Source organism: Hoplias malabaricus, chromosome 5 (genome assembly GCF_029633855.1).
Source record: "Hoplias malabaricus isolate fHopMal1 chromosome 5, fHopMal1.hap1, whole genome shotgun sequence".
Lineage (NCBI taxonomy): Eukaryota > Metazoa > Chordata > Actinopteri > Characiformes > Erythrinidae > Hoplias > Hoplias malabaricus.
Window position 1 is genome coordinate 42,849,067 of NC_089804.1, and position 24,262 is coordinate 42,873,328.

Here is a 24,262-nt window from a genome sequence, read left to right on the forward strand (position 1 = left end):
AGGGCAACACAGACACACACACATTCACTCACACACTCACACCCACGGACACTTTCGAGTCGCCAATCCACCTGCAACGTGTGTTTTTGGACTGTGGGAGGAAACCGGAGCGTAGCATCGCTTGTATGTAACAAAACAAAATTAACCAAATGTCAGTGTGAGCTACATCTCCAGAAATTCACTTCCTAGTTTGTTAAAATAGAACTGTTCTGCCAAAAATGAAGCCTTTCCTGATCTTTGTGGGGCTTGCACAAATATGTCCCTCATTGAAACACCTCACAGGCTCTACAGCTAATAGCTTCTTGGATTTAAACACACTGGAGTAGCCCAAGGTTTTGCATTGTGGATGAGGAGTTTAGCATGTTTTCTGCTAGCTACATTTAAAGTATTCATGATAAAAATCCTTAATTTTTAATATGGTTAACATGCACTGGCACAAAGCGCCTTATGGCAAGTAGCACAAGTTTGCAGCTACATTAGCACCATTCACAAGGATGAAACATTCCAAAATGGTTCTCAGCTGTGGTATGAGCAGCATCCTGAGGTGTACGCCAGGTAACAACATTACTGAAAAAGATGTTATCGAATAATTGAAAATCAAACATTTTCTTGTGTAAATTTAAACTTTTTCAGAGGTTTCACAATTCAGTTTAAATAAAACCCAGATTAGAATAAAGCCCAAATGAGGCCCATATCTGAGCCATAGGTACCAAAAGGGTGTAAAACAATGCATATCCCAGAGAGACGACACGTGTAATGGGTGGTACTTGGTCTAAAAGTTTGAGAACCACTCTGAAATAACACTGGAATACCTGCAACTCTGGATAGGGTTTTTCACAAAAAGATTATCACAGAAAATAATTTCACACTACACCATCCTGGAGACAAAATCAGGCATCGCAGAAAGTGGTAGAGACATATGTCCAAGCAGGTTAGTTAAAAATAAATAAATAAATAAATAAATAAATAAATACTACTACTACTACTACTACTAATAATAATAATAATAATATAAATAAAATAAATAAAAATATTAAAAAAAATAAAGCTTAATGTCTAAAACGTTCAGTGTCTGAATTATACATCAACTCTAGAATCAACCTACTGAATAAAGTGATCAATTATAGCGAAGATTTGAATTCTTTTTAAGCATTTGGTCTGTATTTTGATCTGCACTGAAGGGTTTGTTTCTTTTGTTCACCGGCTCAGTAGATGTCGCTGAAGAGGGCTTCTCCTTCACAGCTACAAAACGAAGAACAACGCGGCAGTAGATGGAAACACTGTAGTCTTTGCTAAGAGGATTAGTTTAGCCTTGTTAGCTTTGTCTGTTTAATAAGAACAATAATAAAACTGGGGGGATATCATGGCAAACCTACAGACGTTAAGCGTTTTCGTGACGGAGCGGTTAACGCTGGCCGCTCAGGAAATCTTTAAAGCGGTGGAGGTGACCGTTACCGAGTACCAAGAAGAGATTTCCCGCTCCAGACACGAGAACGAGCTCCTGAAGAGAAGGCTGCTGGAGGCGGGAATCGACTTCTACTCAGGTCGGTCTTCTAAACACTGGGGTAAATCCTGGTTTATGTGAACTGGAGAAATTTAAGGCGACAGGGGGATTGTTTTTAGCGGTGTGTTAGCTGTGGGAGTCCAAGTAAACAAAAGAAGCAAGACTGGCATTCATCACAAACTGTAAAAGACGACGTGGTAGTGTGCATTGTAAAGTATTTATACAGCTTTAATACAAAGCTTTTTCTCTCTAGAAAAAGGCGACGAAGTAATTGTTTAATTACATAGCTAATGGTTAAAGGCCAGTTTATTAGCCCACCATCCTCAATTGCATCCAATATGGCGTTTGTGTAAACCCCCCACCTCCAACAAAACATAAAAAAGCAACACACACAAACACACACACGCACGTACATATGTTGGTTCCAATATTCATATTTCCATAGACATAATGATAAATGTGGCCAATGAACACTGCTCTTTTGCTTCTTTAGGACATAAACGTAATTTATGGACGTCTAGAAAGTCAGGACAGTTTTTGGTTTTGTCCTAAGCCGGTTTTCTGGAATCTTGTTCTGACGTATCACATAAACAAACACAACAGCACAGTTACAGGTACAGTCACCTGCGAGGGTTTAACACCACAGGTTTTCAGTGTAAACACGACTAGCAGAGGCCCGTTTAAAAAAAAAAAATTATAACTGTCACATTTGTCAACAAAACTCAGCCATCTAGATCAGCTTCAGTGTAAATTCCCCAGACTACGCCTCTACAGTGAGCTGCCAGCGGCCAGAGCACCTGCACATCAGAACATGCAAATCCAGACCTTCCGTCGGCATTTCCTCAAAGTGTAGGCCAATGTGGCCATTTAAAGGTTAAACTTATAAAAACCCTGGACCGTTTATTGGTGTCACATTTTGTAATCTTGTAGAGCACCATACTCCCTACACAGAACCAGAACCCTCACCTGTTCAAAACACAAGCAGGGACTCCATGTAGTAGAGCTTTGCAGTAACCAGTTTTGGGTGTGCTACAAAAGCATGAATAATAGTCTCAGCAGCAACAAAGGAAAGAAAGTGATGGGTCTTAGTAAGGCTCTTTAAAAGGGGAAAGTAATCTCAGGTATGAGATTCAAAAGACTGCGTGGAGTCCAATTTAAATCCCAGATTCCTAATCTGGGTTTAAGAGGAGGCAATTCAAACCCAGTATAGAAAGCCCAAAGTTCCCAGTCATTTACTATGACCTCAGTCTTGTGACTATTCAGGCTCAGGAAGTTCTCCTTCATCTATGTCCTCAAATTAGTTAAATAATGAATCATAACCATGGGTGGTCATCTATGTGAAGGTTTAGTGGATGTATGTAAATCTTTTTACACATCTGCAAAACAACAAAACTGCAACCCAAGCCACCTGATGTCACTAAGGGGGAGTATAATCATTAAATAAAAGAGCATTGGCCCAAAGACTGAGCCATGAGGGGCATCACATAACAGCGAGTATGAGACAGATCTATAACCCTCAGTCAAGGAAACTGATGCCAATCCAATTACCAAGAGAAGCTAGTAGTAGACTATGGCAGAATGTGTCAAAAGCGGCTGTAATATCTAATAAGATAAGTAAATACATCAGCCCTGATCAGGTCATTAACCACCCTAACGAGGGCAGTTTGGGTCTTGTTTTTTTTTTTTTTGGGATACACTTGAAGCAGTTGGTTTGATTCATTGTGGTCTGTAATCAGCTCACATTTTCAGACCAAAACTGCTTAAATCTGGTTGAAGCCAAACCAGAGAGAGAATTTTGAAACAATTACGATATAAGATAAGCCTTCAACAATCTATTAGCGCAGGGTCAGCGTGGTCAGATTATGTATTTGGTAATCAGGGTGAGAAGAACGAGGCAAAATAATATAAACTTGTGCTTGTAGTCTTTTGTATGCTGAAACAATACACAAGTGATATAACACGATTACTGAAGCTAGTAAATGACCTGTGTATGAATGAAAGCACATGTCACAAGCAGAGAAATGCACTGGTGGCTAAAGTGCTTTTTAGATTGGATTCTCCATGACGATAATTCTTATATGGCTAACAATACAATGGCCTTTTCCTCCTCATTATGAAAGTAAGCAGTATATTTTATGCCACTGGCACAAAGAGGAATTTGTGTTTTCACTAAATCAAGCCACCAATGTTTCATTAAGAACCAAGGGAACTGGATTATTTTGTTTAAAATGTGTTTAACATGGGTTTAATATGATAAACGAGACAATGTTTATTATCCTCTTTCAGAGCAGAGCCTCCCTATCATACATGAAGACGAGTCCAGTGTTAGTCAGCCAGTTTCTGAACACCCATGGCATCAGCAGAGTGAGGAAATTCAGGTGAAGCTGGAGCTCAGTGCTGCACAGGAAGACGCCCAACGATCTCAGCCTCAAATAACCTTGGCTAAAGAACCCACCTCTCCAAAGCCATGCCAGCAGAGTGAACAGAAAATGGAAGAAATGTTCCATGCACAGACTTCAGAAAGCAGTTTGGATGTTTTAATTCCTGCTGGTCCTTTCATGCAGATTAAAGAAGAACCCAGTGAGCCAGTGCCTGATTTGAGATCAGACACATTTTGTGAACCCAGCATTGCTACAGATCCATGCAGCGTTATTGCATCAAGTCATGTAAGCGGGGTTGAAGATGAGCTGGACAGCCACAGACTATCGTCAGTGCACAAGGCTGTGCAGCCTAAGGCAAGTTACTACATTCAGTAAATTATCGGCTCTCTTGGAGAGTTCTGTAATATTTTCGCTGGCTGTCATTGGAATTTTAAATCATGCGGCTGAAAAAGTTCTACCATAACCTGCTTAGCACCAGGCTCTTTTAATTGTATTTATATTTTTATGTTTTCTTTTTATTTTTGAAGTTATACAGTGGTATATCATTTATTATCAAAACTTAAATGAGGCTTTAGTTCAGAATGTTCCTTAATTTCCTGCTCAGATTTTTGGTAGAGTATATTTTCAGTCATGTTCTTATTGAAGGTTTGGACCTGATTGTGCCCTCGCTCCCAGTGGGCAGAGGTACATTAGTCTCCACTGTGTGTTTCAATAGTATGCCTTTTCAGTTCTCATCGATAGTGGAAGTCAACAACGAGTGTAAACCAGTGAACACCGGGATTGTTTTTGGTGAAATGTTCAAAGGTAAACATTTTTTGTAATTTTTTAATTTGTCTTATTTGTTTCCCTTTAAACCAGGATATTATAATTTCAGAAGTTATGATGAGTGTAATTATATAACTCTATACAAGTCTAATAAGGGTAAAATAAGTTTCAAAATACATGCCTTTAAATTGTCTCTTTATGGTAAAGCTTTATTAGAAATGTCTACTTCCTTTGGGGGAAAAATGAATAAATCTTTGATTGTTTGACTTTTATTTCTAATTATTTTTCCCCCCTCCTCTCTCTAATGTCTAAATTTGTACTGATTGCACATTTGTTTTGTCACTGAGGTTAATTATAAAAGTAATGATGGGAAAATAATATATTTACAGTTTAATTAAATAATAAAAATCTATTTATTAATATTATAAGCATATATTATATGCTTAATGTTATTCCATTATAATTGCTGACACTCAAAAATCAGTAAGATTTCTGACATGTTTTGAAAGTATGTTTAATATGGTAGATAATTGTATACAAACACAGTGCTACACACACACAGCCAGTACACAGTTTATAACATTGTTTTACAAATAAGAGAGGGATAGTGAATCTGGTCCTAATTCTGGAAAATGTTGTCTGTGTTGATTGTAAAAATTCAGCCTTACTTTTCCTCTTTTCAGTAAGTAGAAGAATAAAAGCCTTTTCAGAACATCAAGGAGCTGCACAGAAATCCGCTGTGGCAAAGAGCTTTGTGCTGGGATCGTCATGAAATTCCAAAATTTGAAAGGAGCAAAGGAGGTAGAATAATTTAAATCATGTCACTTTTGAACCTGACTGTGTTCTACAGAATAAATGAGAGCACTTTGTGGAATATGTAAAGATTATTATTGATAAATAAACTATGATATTGACCTCTCAGGACTGGTTTCCAATGTAAATGCATTATAATTAATTATATATTGTTTGGAAATTACTTAAAGCCCCTGAGAATCTGAATGTGTGTGTGGTTTTACTCTGAGTGAGTGTTGTGAGAGACTTGAAATGACTGTCAACTCACGTGAGATTAGTCCGATTTGAGGAGAGGACTGAACCATGCTAGACTTGTGAGCGTGAGGTGGTCAGGTGTTTTTGCTGATTTATTACAGTCACTTATGGTTTATTTTATATAATTTTTATAATTTATTGTTAAACAGTTAATCACAGTAAAAGTATATGCCACAGAACTTTTGTTCTCTTCATTTTCTGTCTGATGTAAATACTCTGACTTTGCATGACAGCAGCATCATTATTTGGTAATTTACGGTAATTCTGGATTTCAAACGATCTTATGCCTATAATATTGTAATTTTGTAATAATAAATTGTAATTGTAAATCTCCCCTTCCATATACAAAAAAGGAACAGAAGAAATTGCCTGTGTCAAATTCAATAGACGTGTATATTTAAAGGCAACCAAATATGGCTGATGGTGAACTGTATAGAGGGGTAGTGTTGATGTAATTAAATAACACATAGTTGTTGTGATAAAAGGTGAGGTATATTCCTGTCCAAAACCTTTCTTGCTCAGAAGTAGTTTTCAGCTCAGGGTTAACCCTAACTACCAGTTTAATAGTATTTTTTAAGTTAAGTTAATTATGTTAAGGGCTAGTTATAAAGTTTAAATATTGTATATAATGGGGGCTTTTCAAGAATTGGATAACTCTCAAAATGTTTTTATAGGTTGGAAGATGTCTCCCAAAAGAATTCTTGCAGCAGCCCAAAAAACCCAAAACCAAGGTCACAATCTTTAGTGCACTGACGAAGGGAGAGGCCCAAGATCTTGCTGAGGGTTTCAGGGCAGCTTTAGTTAGAGACACGCATCTCATGACAAAGTCTTGGAAGGAATTCTTGAGGACGATGTTCCAGCTACAATGTAGGTGTTGTTTAAAAGAAATGCAGTGGCATATATAGGGTTAAAAAAATTAAAACCAGGTAGTACATTTTTTAAAAATTTAATATTTTGTACATATGTATTTGCAGCTGGACAATACAAAGGATGAGGACGAATTTCCAAAACCTGGAGCAGAGACAGATTTTGACTTGACAACACATCCTTTTGGACCTGCAGTAATAAATGTTTTTGACTTTTATAGAGGAGTGCGCAGTAAATATTGTGGTTTACAGCTAATAAACAGCATTATTGAAAGCAGAGGTTTGTCTGTCATACTTACCACAACCTTATATTTAGTCCCTGTAGAGAACAAAATCATATATTCAGGCTTTCAAAATTTCACACTGTTGGGCGACAACTTAACCTTTAACACAGGCCGCTTTAACATTAACTCTTCATATATCGCAGTTGCTACCACAGTTTTTAAATAATTTTCTCTGATGTCATTCATTGGCTTTTTGTGTTGACAACGTTTATTTATTTTATTTATAATTATGAAGCTAAAATCAGTGTCTGATAATAAAACAGTAATATAATTAATAGGAAAAACCAAATAAATGAATGTGGTACAGACCTCTCTCCAGGGCTCACAAAGTGTCAATGGTTTTACTAATTATCATTTCATATTTCATTTTACAGCATCTTTTACCTTTTTAAATACATCGTCGGCATTCCACAAAATTATACCTCAAATAAACATACCTTTGGAATTCTTTGTTTTTGGTATTAATATTTAAGGTTTCATTGTGGGTTGGTTGCACAGGACCACGTCAGAATTATCTCTGAGAATGAGGAAAACCCTCTGGTAAAAATGAGGTAGTTTTTGCTGTTGTATATTTTAATTATAATTTTCCTTAGTTATACTTGAACATATTATCATAAGTAATAATTAAATGAGTAGGCTTCCCTTTGAGTTGATGGTGGGGATGCTACAAAAAAAAAATATAAAACTGATCTGAACCAGTTTTGACTTAAATGATCCGAATACATCGGTACACAAACCTCAGAATCGATCTATTTGTAGCATGAACGGGCCAATGGCCAGATTTAACAGTTGTCATTCAGTTTGGTGTTTATGTGCTTCTCTGGCCTCAACACTCCCTTGGTGAACATTGTATATGAATATTTACAATTTGCCATTTTCGTTTTTTCTGTGTTCTACCTCAGTAGCTCATTGTTCTTTGATCTGATGCTAGACAGACCTCTGAAAGTTTTAGGCTTAACCCTAATTTGTGCCTATAGTGAACTGGAATATTGTTTGTTTTTCAATGTCAAAGAGGCTCTATAAAGTTCTTTCAGTGCAATGTGTTACATTAATAAACAAGACACTTTTCTGAATTCACATGTCTAATACAGCACTGTACTTGTTCTCTAGTATTTCATTAATCTATTTGAATGCAAGCAAAAACATATTTTTAGCATTAACTTATGAATCATAATGTAAAATGATTTCGCACTCTATTATAGTGAACTGAATCGTATCAGTATCCCACTCAATCGAACCGGATCGGTACAACTTAAAATATCAAAACTATATAAAATATCAAACTGAGATACGTATCGGCTCGTCATTTATCGGAGAGATGCACACCTCTACTGAACATGTTTCTGAGCCGCATGTTTGAAGTTGAGAGCACTGCTTGTAGCGATGCGTACATTACATGACACTGATAATTGTACCCCTCTGAAATTTTACCACAGAGGTGGAATGTTGCTCTTCCCTCTCAAGGACCTGCCTTAATGGAGGCCTTATCACTGATTAAGACCGTCCTTCCATCGTTACCCGAGGTCCGTCTTCAATCATTAATGGAGCGGCTGGAGTTCATTGGAGTTTCTAGAACTGAGGATCTCAGCCTGGTAACCTCCGATGACTTGAAAGGGATTCTACAGCCGTTGCACCAAAGAAAACTGATCAGGGCGTTTAGGGCAGGTAAATTTAAAGTAATTTTGTATTAATTGATCTGTGTGCTACTGACTTGTGTATGGTGGATCCTCAGAGGAGATGAGAATGAGCTTTTCGTAATATGTTTTTATGACAATTTGTTTTAAAGATAATTGATGAAGACATTTTTTAATTTACTGAATATTTTAATGACATGCAAATTAAATTTGTTTCCTCTGTTTTTTTTTTTTTTTTTTTTTTTTTGGGAAAGGCTTTTCGAAAGGATTTTCATTAAGTGAAACCTCTGGATACTTTCAGATTCCATGGGAAAAATTTCCTGCAGAACTTACAAAAGCTATGACAGAGGAAAAACGCCCGTGTCCATCATTAAGGCGAGCAATGGTGCGTGTTATTATCAGTGACTTGCTTGCCCTCGGAAATAAGAGACCAAGAAAGATTCTTCACCAAATCGCCCAAGAGATTGTTAAAAAATACCCCAAATCTTTTTCTGATATATCTGTAAACAGCACTGCTACCAATGGATATGACTTTTTACTGCAACAAATGAAAAACAGAGTGGATAACTCTACAAGGCGCATGACAAAGAAGTTAAAAAGGCCAGCAGATGGAGATGCTGGTGCTAGGAAATCCAAACATCATAGTAGGTATGACTGTGCGCAGCAGCCAGATCTTCCAGACACTGAGGATGAGTCAGCTTTAGCAGACAAAAAAGCAGAGCTTCAGGATTCATATGCACTAAAAACGCTTCCAGAGGCTCGTATCAAAAAGCTAATGGCTGAAACGTACTCCATGCAACGCTCCTCAATTAACAGAGATTATAAAACTGTAATTGAGTTGAAAAATGAATGGCCCTACTTGTTTGAGACGACTTATTTCTTTGATCACACGGAAAGACTGCTTGGTGTCCCTGTTTTAAAGAAGCTGGGGGAGGAACTGTCCAAAAAAGGGAAGAAGATACTGAACTATCTGGTGCAAATGAAAGCAACTCAGTTTGCAGAGGACACACTTAAAAACCCGCTGGAGCTACTGTCCTGCGTTGGGAGATATCTTGGTGACAGTATGGGGGTGCTACTGATAAAACAACAGGTGACGATCATCATTATGCTTGTATTATTGTAATGGTAAGCTAGTGTCAACAATGTCAGATTCAAAATCAAATTCATTGTATGTGTTTTAGCTTGTTTTGTAAAGTTCTTGTTTAATATTGTACGTATGTTTTAATGCTTTAGGGAATGATCGAAAAAAAAATGGACCCAAATCTGAGATTACCAATCACTCCATGTGTCATAATTTTTGGTAAGGAAGTTATATTCTCATAGCACAAGACAAGAGAGTTGACTTTCAAGCAGTTGTGCATGGTCTTTTGATTTGAACGTGGTCCTGTTATCACCGCTTATGTATGGGCAAAGAAATTATACAGCAGCAAAAGTGTCAGTAGTTGTAAACCTGTAATATGTGAGTTTAAGTTTGCAGTGAGTGTGTGTTATCAGCGCTTTAACTAGCAAACTGCCAAAGGCGTGTTTGTGTGTTCTTGTTTCAGGTAATGAATGCTATAAGATGGTTGTAGACCAGACAGTTGTCAACGACCATGTAAGCTGCCCGTTGACAGCACTGAGCTATTTATTTAGTCTCTTCTTTGTGCTCAATATTCAGTATCCAAAGGATGCAGCATTATCACTTGACTTTATTCAGAGGTTAGTTTTCTGACGTTTCTTGTTTGTACAAGTTATACTGACTCTTTTCTGGTATAGACACATTCTAGAGACGTTAATATTATATATTTTTATATCTTTGTCTGTTTCTGTGCAACAGAATTGTCCTGGGAATCTCTCCTGGACACGGAATCAACGTGGAGAGTGAAAGAAGAAATAACTATCCATATTCTAAGTTGCTGAATTTCCTTTCAGAACTTTGTGATTAGCCGGACACTTGGACATTCGAACAATCTTTGCAAACTGAAGTGTGTATGTTCTCTTGGTTGGAAATCACACTACATGTTTGGGTAGTGCTGTACAAACATCACATACTTTGATTTAGTGATGTCATGTTTTAGGCATAGCGACCCTGTCCAAAGAAGAAAAAATGTATCTCCAAAATAGTATGTTTACAAGAGATGGGGGAAACTTACTACTGAAATTTAATGTAAAAAAAATTACTTTATTCCATGTTATTTTGGAGCGTTTATATTGGTCCATTCTTTGTAAAAATTTCACACAATTTAGCGGGAGTTCAGATGACATGGTAAACTATAAACTGGCAGAAATGGAGATGTGTTTTTTTTGGACAGCGCCAATTAAGTTACTAATGTAGTCTATGAATTATTCATCTCTATATTATGCAAAAGACCAACATTTGTTTAGTTAATTTACAGTAGTGATTGCCATTTATTTACAATGAAATAATGAAAAGTACTGACTTCTGCTTAATACTGTACGTTTTATGCATTAAATCAAAAATGATTTTAAAATCATACAGAATTTTTTCTCCTTTATTTAATTTTTTAAAATTTATTTATTTATTTATTTTTTTTTATTTTAAACTAAATATGGATTCCATTTTAAGTAAATAAATACTAGGATAAGGATGAATGGCGTTGTACACCCCTGGACTGGAAAGAGCCCTGTGAAAATCTCAGACAATAACAGCAGAAAAATACAATAACACATTCATATGATGTTGAGTGTATTTGGCATATGACCTGTTCACCATGTAGTTTTGTCATTCACATTGATATTCTGTGGCTGGGGACTTCCTTTTACTCCTGCCACAAGGCTTCCAGATGATGGCTGTCAAGAGTTCTTTCTTGAACAGCTGAAATAAACTGAGAAAACCTGACAGAGTTTCAAGTTACATGTTTATTACTGGAAAGTCCCAGGGGCCATTGAAAAAGCAGGCTTTCTCTGTTTAGCTCAACAGTAAACTGTAGTGCAATCTCTTTTTTGTCACTCTGATCGGCAAGTTCTTGAACAGAAAATCTAAATTCTATTAGATGCTTTAAAAATGTCATACTTTCATTCAGATTGTTTCTTGTGTTTTATTGTCATTCCACATCATGCCACATTTCTGGGAATGTTCCACAAAGCAGAATTTATAAGTTATTTATGAGCTAGAGAAATTAAACCCACCGCTAAGGAATGTCTTGTATGACTGCAACCTCATCTGTTTTCCTGTTGGACACATTTGACTGGAGGCTATCTGCCTGAACTGAGAATCCCTGCTTTGTGGAATACTCTCCCCATAACCAGTGCATAAAAGAACTATTGGAATTTTGTCAGTTGAATTCTGATTGGCTCTCAGCCACTGCCAAACAGCAGTAGAACAAATAGTTGCTGTCAGAATTGATGTTTTAAGAAGTTGGAATAATATCTGAATAACTTGCGTATTCACAGGGAAATCTCAAAGGCTAAAAAAGCCTTTGTTTTTGGACACATGAATTTTTTTTTTCTAAACATTTTAGTAATTGCTGGCCTATATATGTAGCCAAAAAGTTTGTTTATAGTAAGTTTTATTATTCATCTGCATGGTTTTCGTTTTGACACTGACACACATCAGCTATATCCGCTCTAGCACCTCTGTTCCAAAAGTGCTTTTATTTGTATGATATTCCTCAAAAACTGTAAAAACGGTATCTCATTTGATTCCTCGCTGTCATTTGAATATCATATCAACAACAGTCCTTGTTTATTCTCCTCAAACTGGCCTTGTTTCCTGACCCTTTCCATATTCAATGAAAGTTATTCCTCATAACTTTCAAAGACAGTCATGGACTTGCCCCTCCATAGGTTCCCAAACTACTTCATCAAAGTGCATTTCAGAATGTCCTCGGCTCAAACTTAAAAACAAATCTCTCTCGAGGTCTCTCTAATCTTATCTGTCACTGTTTCCTCATTGCTTTCCATTTAATCGCAATGTACTTATACTCCATGATTCTGCTTCTTTCTTTGCGTTGTGTTTTGACCTGGAAATGACTTGAGTGTGAAAATGGCTCTGTAACTGAAACATATTATCAGGTCATTTTGCCTGTTAGGGGGCTCTTTTCCTGTCAATAATCTTTGCAACATTCAGGAATAAAAGGTGCCAGACTCTAATGATAGACAAAACTATAGTAATCTTATTACTCAATAAAGACAGGACAGGTGCTATTTAGCTGAGTGTGCCAACCACATAACTATAGACCATACATCTTTGCTTAATAACATTCTGGAAGCAGTTAATTCCTAGAAGATTTGCGTCAGATACCGTGTTTCTTGGAGCTTGGTAGTTGATTTGGTTTGCTTTAGTGTTCCAGTGTAATTGTATTGATAACTTTTATATTAAATGCTTAATTTATTTAATAATGTTAATTCATTTTCTATTACTGGTACTGTATTTCCGTTCAGTGTTTTAGAGGGTCTGGAGCCTATCCAGAATTATTGGACGCAAGGAAGGAACACACCCTGGATGAGTCGAAAGTTCATCACAGGGCATCACGCACTTACACCCATAGACACTTTTTTGAAATGTCATTCCACCTACCAACATGTGTGTTTGGACTATGGGTGGAAACCAGAGCACCTGGAGAAAACACCAAACTCCTGATAGACAGTGACTCGAGGCAGGATTTGTACCAACACCAGGACCCTGGAGATGTGTGATGCCACATTTTAGTTTGTTTCAATGACAAGCAGTAACTAATGTAGCCAAATGTAAATAGATACATAGCCCAAAAAAAATTATATAGTGAATTTGTTTTGGCTTGTTTGACTAAAATAATTAACATTTGCATTACCCCATGCTTCAGTTTTCACAGATAACTGACTACTGTGGGTTAAAATCTAAGTGTAATTGTTTTTTCACATCTTCCTTTACAGTTTTCATTACCCAGCAGAGCCAGATCAGCCCGCCACAGGAGATTTAATAATTACGATCCACTGGGACAGGACAAAGATCTCCCCCAGCGGAGAGAAAGGTATGTTTTGATTGATTTATGTGTTTATTCGTTTATTTAACCCTTTAACTGTCCACTCATTTGCATAGTAGGTTTTATATTGAATATTGTGCATGATTTGGAACTAAAGAAGAGATTATATCAATAGGTCGTTACTTACTTCCTGAAAAGTGGGTGTGCAATGTGCATCAGTTTTTAGGTTCTGGATTTTAAGTTTTCACATTTATTATTTTTTAAATTGCACATTCATGCATGCAGCACAAGTTTACAGTTTGAGCTTTATGTTTTTTTTTTTGTTGTTGTTGTTGTGTAGGTAGATGACGTTATATGGCCAAAGGTTTGTGGAAATATCTTTGGGGGAAATGTAGTAATCCTGCATCAAATCCAACATTATACACTTCTAGGATGGGTTTTAAACTGACTATAGGATATTGGCCCAGTGACCTTATGCTAATGTGCTACTGTACACATTACAGAGTTACATATGGTGGACATAACCATACAATCACTATCAGTCATATGCAGTTCCTGCGCATTCAACGTCTTATAATAACAAACTAGAGCTTCACTTTGGAAAAATAGCAAGTTGTCAAGTAAGGTGACCTATTTACTAATACATCTCACACATGCTGTGTATACTTTGCATGCAGCACATGCCGTTTGCGATGCTAAACAGGTGCTTGAATACAGCTATGCATTTAAATAAGGTGTTTTGTTTAAATTAACATATTTGCTTTTCCTAAAGCTGCAATGTTTTATAACTGAAACAAGGGGGAAAAAAACATCTGCTAAAAATAGCGTCATTTCTGTGAGTTGCCCTGTAAAGCCTAAATATTCATTCAGAACTCAGAACGGTCAATTGTCTTTATGCATTTGCACCACATGCACACAGGCTCCAAAAATACTTCTAATTTTCCTAATTTTTCATTTTCTTATTATTATTATCATCATCTTTTTATTTGCTTCCTACACTAAACCAGAAAGGTTCCAGATCCACAAATGTGCCCGACGTTTATAGTGCAACCTGACTGATAGTGGGAATTGACTTCAGAAATAATTAATTGTTTTAGGAAGAATTAAGAAATGTGTTGAGTTATAAATAATAAAACGGTTCAATGTTTGGTCAGATTAAAATAGATGAAAGCACCCTCTGAAATTAGTATTTAAAGCACTGCCAAAATTCAATAATTAAGGATTTAGACATTTAAAGTTTAGTTTTTATAACAAACAATTAAAAAAATTGGACTGAATAAGTGGTTACAGATAATGAATGAATGAATGATCTGCATTTGGGTGTTTGGTGAATTCATATCAAATGTAAAGTTGTATGCATGTGTTTGGCTCAGTTAAAGTGTTTTCTATGAAAAGAATTATCATAAACCTAAATATTAATTAATATATTTAGTTATTTATTAATATATATAGTAAGGTAAATTAAGTTGTACCTATAACAAAGAAAACAAACAAACAAAAAACTTGTGTACATTTAATCCTCCACTGGAACATAATTTTTTATAATTTAGAACACAGTGGTTATCAGTCTTTTTAGATGAAGTACCATCCGTTATGAAACCGAAACCTCCACCATCTATGATTTTTACCACAGAAACATGTGGCCCCTGGTTCTCCCTCGGTTCCAGGGGCATAAGGCAAAATCTTGCTTGAATTTTTGCATAATGAGGCTAAAAATAATTACAAAAATATATAGAAAATACAAATAACTATAGGTCTAAATTGAATGTTTTAAACACAGTAATACATTTATGAGAACATTTAAAATTTAATATCAGTTATGTGCTTTAACAGGCTACAGGTGAAAATAGAGTGGCACTGAGAGCAGGCCACAGTGGGTCCCTGTGCTTGTAGCAGTAGGTGAAGGAGGGGTGGCGCTGTGTTAAACCTTGTTTTAGGGTTCTAATGATGCAAAGAATGGCCATGTTTTCTTTCAGCTGAGTGTATCCTTCTGTTTTATTTTCACATGTACTGAATTCTCGGGGGGGGGGGGGGTGTATATGTAATATAATATATATATAATCATGTATAAAACAATGAAATGTTAAAGCACAGCCTGTCCTTAATTGGAATCTAGGGGAACAATGCCTACAGGAGGGCAGTGCATTAATGTTCAGGGTCTGACTCAATGCTTGAAAATTTAGACAAATATATATTTCCAAATTCAAGAAGCTTATGTAAATTTTTAATGGCATATTTGATATTATCCAACTGTAAAACCACATCAGATCCTGAGGTCACTTTGTTGCTTGTAAAGGTACTCAATTTACAATTTTTCTGAATTGTATATCAGTCATGTTATTTATTGCTTGGCAATGTGCTTTTCCATACTTCCATATGAATCCATATGATATCCGATATGATCTGGATAGATTGACATGATTAATGAATAGACAGACTGTAGCGTCAGTGGTCTAATTTGGTTTGGAGCTAAATGTGACATTAGCATTCTGTGCTTTGAAGAAAGATTTTGGTTTAACTGAGCAAGAAATCTGGACTCATATTTAGTATTTCAGTATTCTACTGAGCATTTAAGACTGCAGTCTTATCACATAATCTGCTTTGGAAATGTTCTTATAGTTTCTCTAGCTCCGCAGTGATCATGTTCAAGAACATTTAGTTAATAGCCAGTATGATATACGTTGGTTTGATACCAAAGTTATCTCTCTCAATACTTCAACACTAGTGAAAGTGTGTTATTGTCACTAAAATGTAAAAACAGTGTAAATGTACCTTTTAAAGGTATAACAGTGGTTTTAAAGTGTAGTTGTATTCCCTAAAGTTACATTGCGTTATTTTGAGCAGTGGATATTTGTGTGATTTTATTATAGAAATGTGTAGAAACTCTGCACTCACCACGACCCTAAACTGAATAAGCGATTACAGACAATGAATCAAATAATAAACCAAGTTGTGGAGATGAAATCGACAGAGTTGTAAAATCCACAGTTACAACATAATAAAGTACAGTTATGTACAGTTCTAAAGGTACTGAATATGTAACCTTGAGAGTATCCTTGAGCATCAGTATTGAAAATGTTAAAGAAACAGATGCCTTTTGACATTGCTAATGAAGTGGAGCTAATAATGGGTTTTAAGTCAAAACTTACACTTCTACCAACAAAATTTTACCTTTTTCCACATTTTCCAATATGACATTTTTGTAGTTTTTGTGAAATATTCAACAATTGATTCAACAAAAGCTATTCATCATTCCCTTAGATACAGATGGGTTTTAATGCCTGGTTCTGTCACTAGGTTTAGGCATTTAACTCATGTTGTCTAATGAAATTAATATTTTGAATTACACATGAGCTGTAAACACACTCAGGTTGAGAACACTACCATAAAGCATAGGACACTGATCATTTTCTGTAATAACTATGCATTTGCCTTTAATGTTTAAAAGATAAACCTTCCATTTAACAAGCCTTATGTTAAATGGCTAATTCCCTCTGACCCTGTGTTTGTTTTTGTGTGTAAATTTCTTAAGCTTGTCTTCAGAGAACTACTACCTCCTGCCATGAATAGGTCTTCCTTTTTTGTGCATATTTCATATTTGTGTTTTGGCCGTCACCAAGGTGAACTGACAGAAGGCAGTAATCCATCAGCCCTACTTTGTGCTAGATTTTTTACATCAGCTTGGTGTCTGCACTTTGAAATTCTTGGCAAGCTGAAATTACAGAGCGGCGATGAGGGATTTGGTGGAGTTCTCTGCCAGATTTGGGAAGATTTGATTAGTGGAGGTTTAGTGGATTTGGAGGATGGAGGATTTGGTCGTGGTGACATGCTGGTTCCCCTACAGGACACTCTGTGATCACAGTGAATTGAGAAGAACTGAGAACACGAGGCTGTACGCCTTCAAATCCCAAAAGAAGCCAGTCCTCTACAAGAGAACCAGGGGATGCACTGCCTCAGCCCCAGTCCCAGACATCCGGATGGACAGCAAGTCACACTGGCCGACAATGAGCAGCAAGAAAGGAAGATGCAAAGTTTCTGGGTGCAAAGGCATACCCAAAGTTTTGTGCGTTAAATGTAACGCACACCTTTGTTTCACCAGGCAAAGCAACTGCTTCCTGAAATTTCATACAGAATACTGTTGAACGGTGAGCTGGTCTCATTACAGTAAGTCGAACCTCAGACTTTGTAGGATCCTGGGTGAATTTTTGATTATTTACTTATAATTATATTGGATTTAAGTGGATTAGTGATAACTTACCACCTAATCATTTCAATCAGAATTTTGTCTGTCCACAATTCTGTCTCAGACACGCCATGCTGTATGCAGCAAGCAGGAGAGCATATGAGCGAAAGATTGTATTTGGCTATTTGTTTTATTTTATTATTATTATTATTATTTTTACACATTCCCTTGTAGTCTGATTTTGGATATTGATTAAACCCATCCATTGACATGACATATGTCCAGGAAATCAAACTCCTAAATCTAATCACTTACAAATGGTTTAGCTACAATTCTACACATTAATTTACTAGACAAATATTCTATTAGTCTCCACCTCCATCTCCAGTTACCCCAACGCCATTCGCGTTTAACTTTAAACCCCCACGCCACAAGCTGATTGGAGTTCTTTCTTATCTTGGTTTATGGCATTTGAAACCCTGGCTGTCTAAATTTGCCTGTTAAAGACTGTCTCTGGAACACTGCACTTTAAAGCAGATATGCTCTGCCATGGCCGATCTATTTTGTGATTTTTTTTTTTTTTAATTTATTTTGCTAATTCTGTAATAACAATATTAAATAAATTATTACACTTTTTCAAACACTGAGGAAACTGTGTCATTTTGTCATTTTTGTCAAGTGGGATCACACGACCCTGATCCTAAATGTTGAATGCAAGGTGACAGAATAGCAAAGTGAAACAGATGTCCTTAACATCTGTTTTGAACAACCCTAAGTTTGATCTGTTTAGTTTCTTCAGTTCCGAGCGAGTTCATCTGTGGCCCAGAGTATGGAGCCTAATTAGTCTCACTCTCTGTGGGTGTGGACGAATTCTCCTCCAGTGTTGGGCTGTACAGTGATGCATAACAGTGTGACAACTTTGAGATGATGACTTCACATGTCTCATAGGAAGCAGGTGATAGCCTTCCCCTTCCCCAGTTTGGTAGCATTGTGTGATAGGGACCAAAAATGTGGGTCGGAGGTACATTGACATAGCAGTATGGCATCTTCATGAACAGTGTCAACAAGTAAGAAACAACAGAAATATTGTTTATTGAAATTAGTAAACGTTATATAAACCTCCTTGAACGTGGATGGACTGGGGAGTGTCTTGAGATTTTACGTACTGGATGATAAAAATTAGAAAAGAACAGCCAGCCAATTGCATCACCGATGTCAACTGAAAAGCTCCGTCCCTCACCAGTGCATGTAAGATCTGTTTTATATTTATTCCTTTTTAATCATGTTCCTTTAAAAATGTTCTCTGTATAGTCTTAATGTATTTTTTTGCACATAATCTATATACAGGATCAGCCATAATATTGGAATGACATTTTACTTTATAAAATGTCTGTATAGTTGCACTTAAGTAGAAGTTCGTAGTTGTACATTTAAAGCCTGCAGTCCATCTGTTCTTCTTCAGTGGTCAGGACCAATACAGTGCAGAGAAACTGTTGTGGTATTGGTGTGTTATTGTGTGAGCATGAGACTATTCTCAGTCCAGCCTGTGGTAGTCCTGGCCACTGAAGGACAGCGTTAAAGGAGGCTGAAAATGTATGCACAGCAACAGGTGGTTAATAGTCCAGTTGTAGGATTACAAAGGGCACCTGTTTGGTAAGTGAAGCTGATCAATGGAGTGTAGAAGCAACCAGGTCATTCTAAACTTTTCTCAGCCTTGTGGAGTTTAAAAACTTTGAGGAACACAGCTAAAGATTTAGATGGACATATTTATTATTGATTAATCCATTCATATATCATTTATGATTTACATGGCTTGGATTATTTAATTGCTGTTCCTTTTATTCATTTCAGTTTTCAATACCAGTCTGGGGCTGCAGTGCTTCTGCTCAAAATGTCAACGCTGAGTGAAGGAGCTTCAGATTGACTGCATTGATTTCCTCAACAGCCGTCTAAGCTCCGCAGTCTAGGTACATGACAAGCTTCACTCAAAATTTTTAAATGCCATTTATCTTTATATCTGTTCAGTTTCCAACTTTTAAATGGAGCGTATTCTAAAACGTTTCCACAAGGGAATTATCTGTGACATGATTTGGTCTAAATAACGCAGGCATTAAACACCACAGCAGTGTTTTCCCACTCTCTAAACAGCCCTTTAGAGTAAATTGAGAATCAGAATGTCTGATTTTTGGCTGTGTTGGCTTGGTTCTCCCTTTTTTCTTCTCCATTATAGATTTTGCCCTATTTAATTAGTGCAATTCAATCTTCTCACTTGTTTTGTTTTGCTCCATTAAATTTCGACTTTGTGCACTAATCACTTCACTTTTTATAAGAAGCGGCACAAAATCAGTACGACTCATTTTATCCCATGATTCAGACTTGGGCAGCTCATTTAAAACTGACCGGATGGTCTTATTTCACAGTTTGTGGAATGGAAGGGTATCTGCACATTCATTTATTCTCCGTAATCGCTTATCCAGGGTCACGGAGGGTCCGCAGCCTACCCGGAATAATTGGGCGCAAGGCAGGAACACGCCCTGGAGGGGGCACCAGTCCTACACAGTGCGACACACACTCACACCTACAGACACTTTTGAGTCGCCAATCCACCTATGCGTGTTTTTGGAGCGTGGGAGGAAACCGGAGCACTCGGAGGAAACCCACGCAGACACAGGGAGAAAACACCACACTCCTCACAGACAGTAACCCGGAAGAAAACCAACGCAGACACAGAGAGAACACACCACACTCCTCACAGACAGTCACCCGGAGGAAACCCATGCAGACAAAGGGAGAACACACCACACTCCTCACAGACAGTCACCCGGAGGAAACCCACGCAGACACAGAGAGAACACACCACACTCCTCACAGACAGTCACCCGGAGGAAACCCATGCAGACAAAGGGAGAACACACCACACTCCTCACAGACAGTCACCCGGACACTCGAATGTGACACTACCTGCTGCGCCACCGTGCCGCCCTTTAACCTGCACATGCACTGAAAAATGGGAGTTTCAATAGTATTTTTTTTAAATCTGTAGATTCTTGCAGAAAATCTAATACAACAATTCGATTTCATATCTAATAAATTGTATTCACTGGAAGAACAAAAGCAACACCCATTTCAAAAAGTAGGAGTCCCTGAACACTACACAAAATTTGTACCTTAAAATTATACCTTTTGAAATCATTAGGGGTTTCTAATAGTAAATTGTCAGATGTCATAGAGGGCTGCATGATGGGAACGATTAAGTGTCATGTTAAGAAGATGATAATATACACCAATCAGCCAAAACATTTAATCATCTCCCTGACCATATCTGATCCGGACCCCAACAGGACCACTACAGAGCAGGTATGATTTTCCTGGATCATTCTCAGCTCTGTAGTGACACTGTGTGGTGCCAGTACGAGTGGATCAGACAAAATAGTGCCGCTGGAGTGCAGAATCATGGAGGTGATCATACTGTAGCTGAACGGTGCAGGCTGAATGCCGAGCGGCGAAGTTAATAATATAAATATAAAAATTCCCCCATAAAAAGCTTTCTTATATCTGTGATATCTGTTCATGATAAATTTCAGTTTATGAAATACGTCACTACAAAATAGTTCTGCATAAATGTCACAATTTGTAATTTAAATCATGTGTGTTCAGAATTGGGATTTTCTCTAATGAAACACTGTCGTCTGTTTCTTTTCCTGTTCTAGGAGGAAGAAGGCATTTGCTCTACTGCATGGCCCTGCAGATTTTGATAGTGAAGTTTGTAGTGATAATTGTGAAATTGAGATGGCATAGTGACAAATAAATCCCTGTTCAGAGGAGGCAGGCTTTCAGAAATCTGTCAGTGACTATCTTTGCTCTTTGCAAGTGTAAAGAGAACATGGAATAAAGAGTTGTTGTGGGGTCAGTGAGGCACTTATGAGAACAAACCTGGTGATATTAGTCACAAGAGTGATTCCAAGTGATTTATCTCCTATGCTGTTGCATAGAGGTACTTAATAGCTCATGTTCTCTGCAGTGTCGTTGATTCTGATCTTAACACACATTCAAAACACTCCCAAACTTTTATGATCCCACCTGGTGTGCCCTTGTCTTTTTGTCAGACAGGTATTGTGTTTATATGCCAGATGGGACTACACTGTTGCAGTTATAAGAAGTGTAATATGAACATATTGTCTTTAAGAAAACAGTGCAATAAAGTTGTGATCGCAGCTCGTTTCTCACACGGATTGTACAGTGATGTGGTTATTGATGTTCATTATTATTTGCTCTACTCCAAATGTCACAGTCCCATCATTTAATTCAGTCACATTACAACTTCAGCTATAAACACTGAACAGTTCCAGAGCACTTTGAATGTCAAGAGTGGCTGTTAAAGGGTTAAATCTGATCTCATCACTTTAAAATAACATGTATGCAAAAAGTTTTTGCTAAATTTCAATCAATGTCGATTGTAGACATGTGAAAAGGGCTCGTGGAATAAGCAAACTACCAAGAGTTGGAAGAGAAAGGAAAATGGAGCAGAAGATCGAAAATCAGAGACTGTTTAGAAGGAAGGACAGACTTCCAGGCAGAGTGCAGCTGCATGAAGGAGAAAGCCTTCTGACACGTAAGCACAAAAGCAGATGTGGTCTCGTGGCCAGATGTAGTCTCACAAGGCCAGATGTTGTCTTTTAATGAGAATATTTAGTTAAATGTTATGTCGTTTTTTCCTCTGGATGGTACCTACTCTACTCGCTTGGTACCTGGTTGGTTTTCCACTAAACATCCCCTGTGTTGTAGCCAGTGATGTTGCCAAATGCCATAATAACAACGGCAGTGGTAATGTTAAGCGTTGTTTACTCATTGTATATTCAAGTTACAGCTCCACGCCCCAGCTCACACAGATCTGTAGAGATTTTATTACTTATTGCTCCGTCCAGCTCTTGCTGGAGTGTTCTGTTAACCACCAGAGTCCAAGGAGCATTGAACCTCTTCAAAAGACCATGGCGTAATTTTATGAACGGATAAAAACTAGTGTAGTTTGTAGCTTAAGATGTGGTATTGTTTTGGTAGCAGTGGAAACCACAAATCTTTAATAAACTGACCACAAAGTTTTCTCAAAATGAGATCACACCAGGCCTGTGAAACAAATGAAATAGAGATGTATTCACTTTGATAAAATGTGAACGGTAGACTTCATTGCTACTGCTGTTAATGTTGTTTCGTTTTTTTGTGATCAAGAGTTCCAGGCAAGCCAGAGGAGCAGGACTGAGGAGAATACCTTGGAAATGTACCGAAGTCAACCTCAAGCTCTTAGCCTTGTGGGAGCTAATATGTGCGTAGTGTGCGGGAGGACTTTTGCCTCTCGAGGACTGCTGAAAGTTCATCTAAGAGTTCATTCGGGAGAGAAGCCATACCACTGCAAGTTCTGTGACAAAAACTTCAGGCAATCAAGTCACCTCAACGTGCACGTTAGGATCCATACAGGAGAAAAACCATACAGCTGTTCCACCTGCGGAAAGAGGTTCAGTGACGGAAGTGCATGTAACAGACATGTTAGGGCTCATGTTGAAAATTCTCAACAATAAGGATTCAAAAGTGTTTTTATAGAAGCAGCTCTTTGAGAGCCATTATTCCCCACCTTCTGAGATTTTAGAAATTCAGAATCTGCTTCTACTTTTTTTTTTTTTTTTTACTGACTGTTTTCATATTTTTAGACTTGAGACCTTTTAAAACTGGTGTTTTTCATCAGAACTCTAATGTAATGTGGATTAGCTTTAAGGACTGCACTGTGTAATTTTTATTTTATTATTGTTTACTGTAGCGGTAGTATGAAAGGTCGTTATTAACAAATAAAATCTACTTAACTCAAGCGCGTTGACATTTGTATCTCCTACTCCGTGTGACGTAGAGAAGAAATTCTTTTTTTTTTCCCTGACTTCTCAGGTCAGACCCTACAAAAAAGCCTCAAGAACCCATAAGCTCTGCCCAGCTTAGATTTTGAGCTAATTTGCATAATATGCAAAATCACACAAATTTTTAAGCGCAAACTATTTCCTGGAAATGTACGCAATATGGACATATGTGGTATCAGCTGAATCCTAAGAACCTGAACATTTAATAATTATCCAGACTCTGCCCAAATACAGGGGTGGAGCTCACGTTCCAAAAATCAAACAAATACAGCTATAACTCACAAATGCTTTCTCCGAATGTTACGATACTGCACATGTTTGATCCCTATAAGGGTTGGAAGTTACGATTACTTGGTTGTGCAACTGCAAGCCTAGGGGGCGCAATAACATAACTGTTACCCTTCACAGGATTGTGCGAATGACATGACGATCGGTATGATTCTATGATGATGAAGTCATAATCGAAAAAACATGGCCACCATCAGCCAATCAGATTTCAGCAGCTGTTTAACAATCTTAACAAGGTCCAATCATCATGACACTTGAATGGCATGTCCATGGCAGCACTTCCTAAGCACATAGAAATATTCATAATGATAGCCACTAGTGGGTGAAATTCAAAATTTCAAAATGGAAATATGAAATATCTCAGCAAAAATTAAACATATCGACAGGCAATTTGTTGTACTGAGTACTCTGCATAGTGTCTTACAACTTTGCAATAACAACTATTGTCAAATGCATAGTTTATTCACAAAAGTCAGGTATGTGAAAATGGAGCCAAATTTGTCCTA

General features: G+C 37.3%; 1 protein-coding gene across 2 annotated transcripts; it reads left to right on the plus strand.

Moving 5' to 3' along the window:
* Positions 1 to 1,256: 1,256 nt before the first annotated feature.
* On the plus strand, positions 1,257 to 23,326 carry si:ch211-86h15.1 (uncharacterized protein LOC558435 homolog). Of its 2 annotated transcripts, XM_066670183.1 has the most exons (7): positions 1,257 to 1,544; positions 3,791 to 4,239; positions 8,284 to 8,512; positions 8,736 to 9,571; positions 9,715 to 9,781; positions 10,026 to 10,179; positions 10,298 to 10,913. In XM_066670183.1, the coding sequence occupies exons 1-7, from the start codon at positions 1,364 to 1,366 to the stop codon at positions 10,404 to 10,406; spliced, it is 2,025 nt and encodes a 674-aa protein (XP_066526280.1). In that variant the 5' UTR covers positions 1,257 to 1,363; the 3' UTR covers positions 10,407 to 10,913. The 2 variants fall into 2 exon arrangements, with proteins under 2 accessions (XP_066526280.1, XP_066526281.1); XM_066670184.1 differs by lacking the exons at positions 8,284 to 8,512; positions 8,736 to 9,571; positions 9,715 to 9,781; positions 10,026 to 10,179; positions 10,298 to 10,913 and adding exons at positions 13,336 to 13,433; positions 22,029 to 22,180; positions 22,795 to 23,326.
* The last annotated feature ends 936 nt before the right edge of the window (positions 23,327 to 24,262 follow it).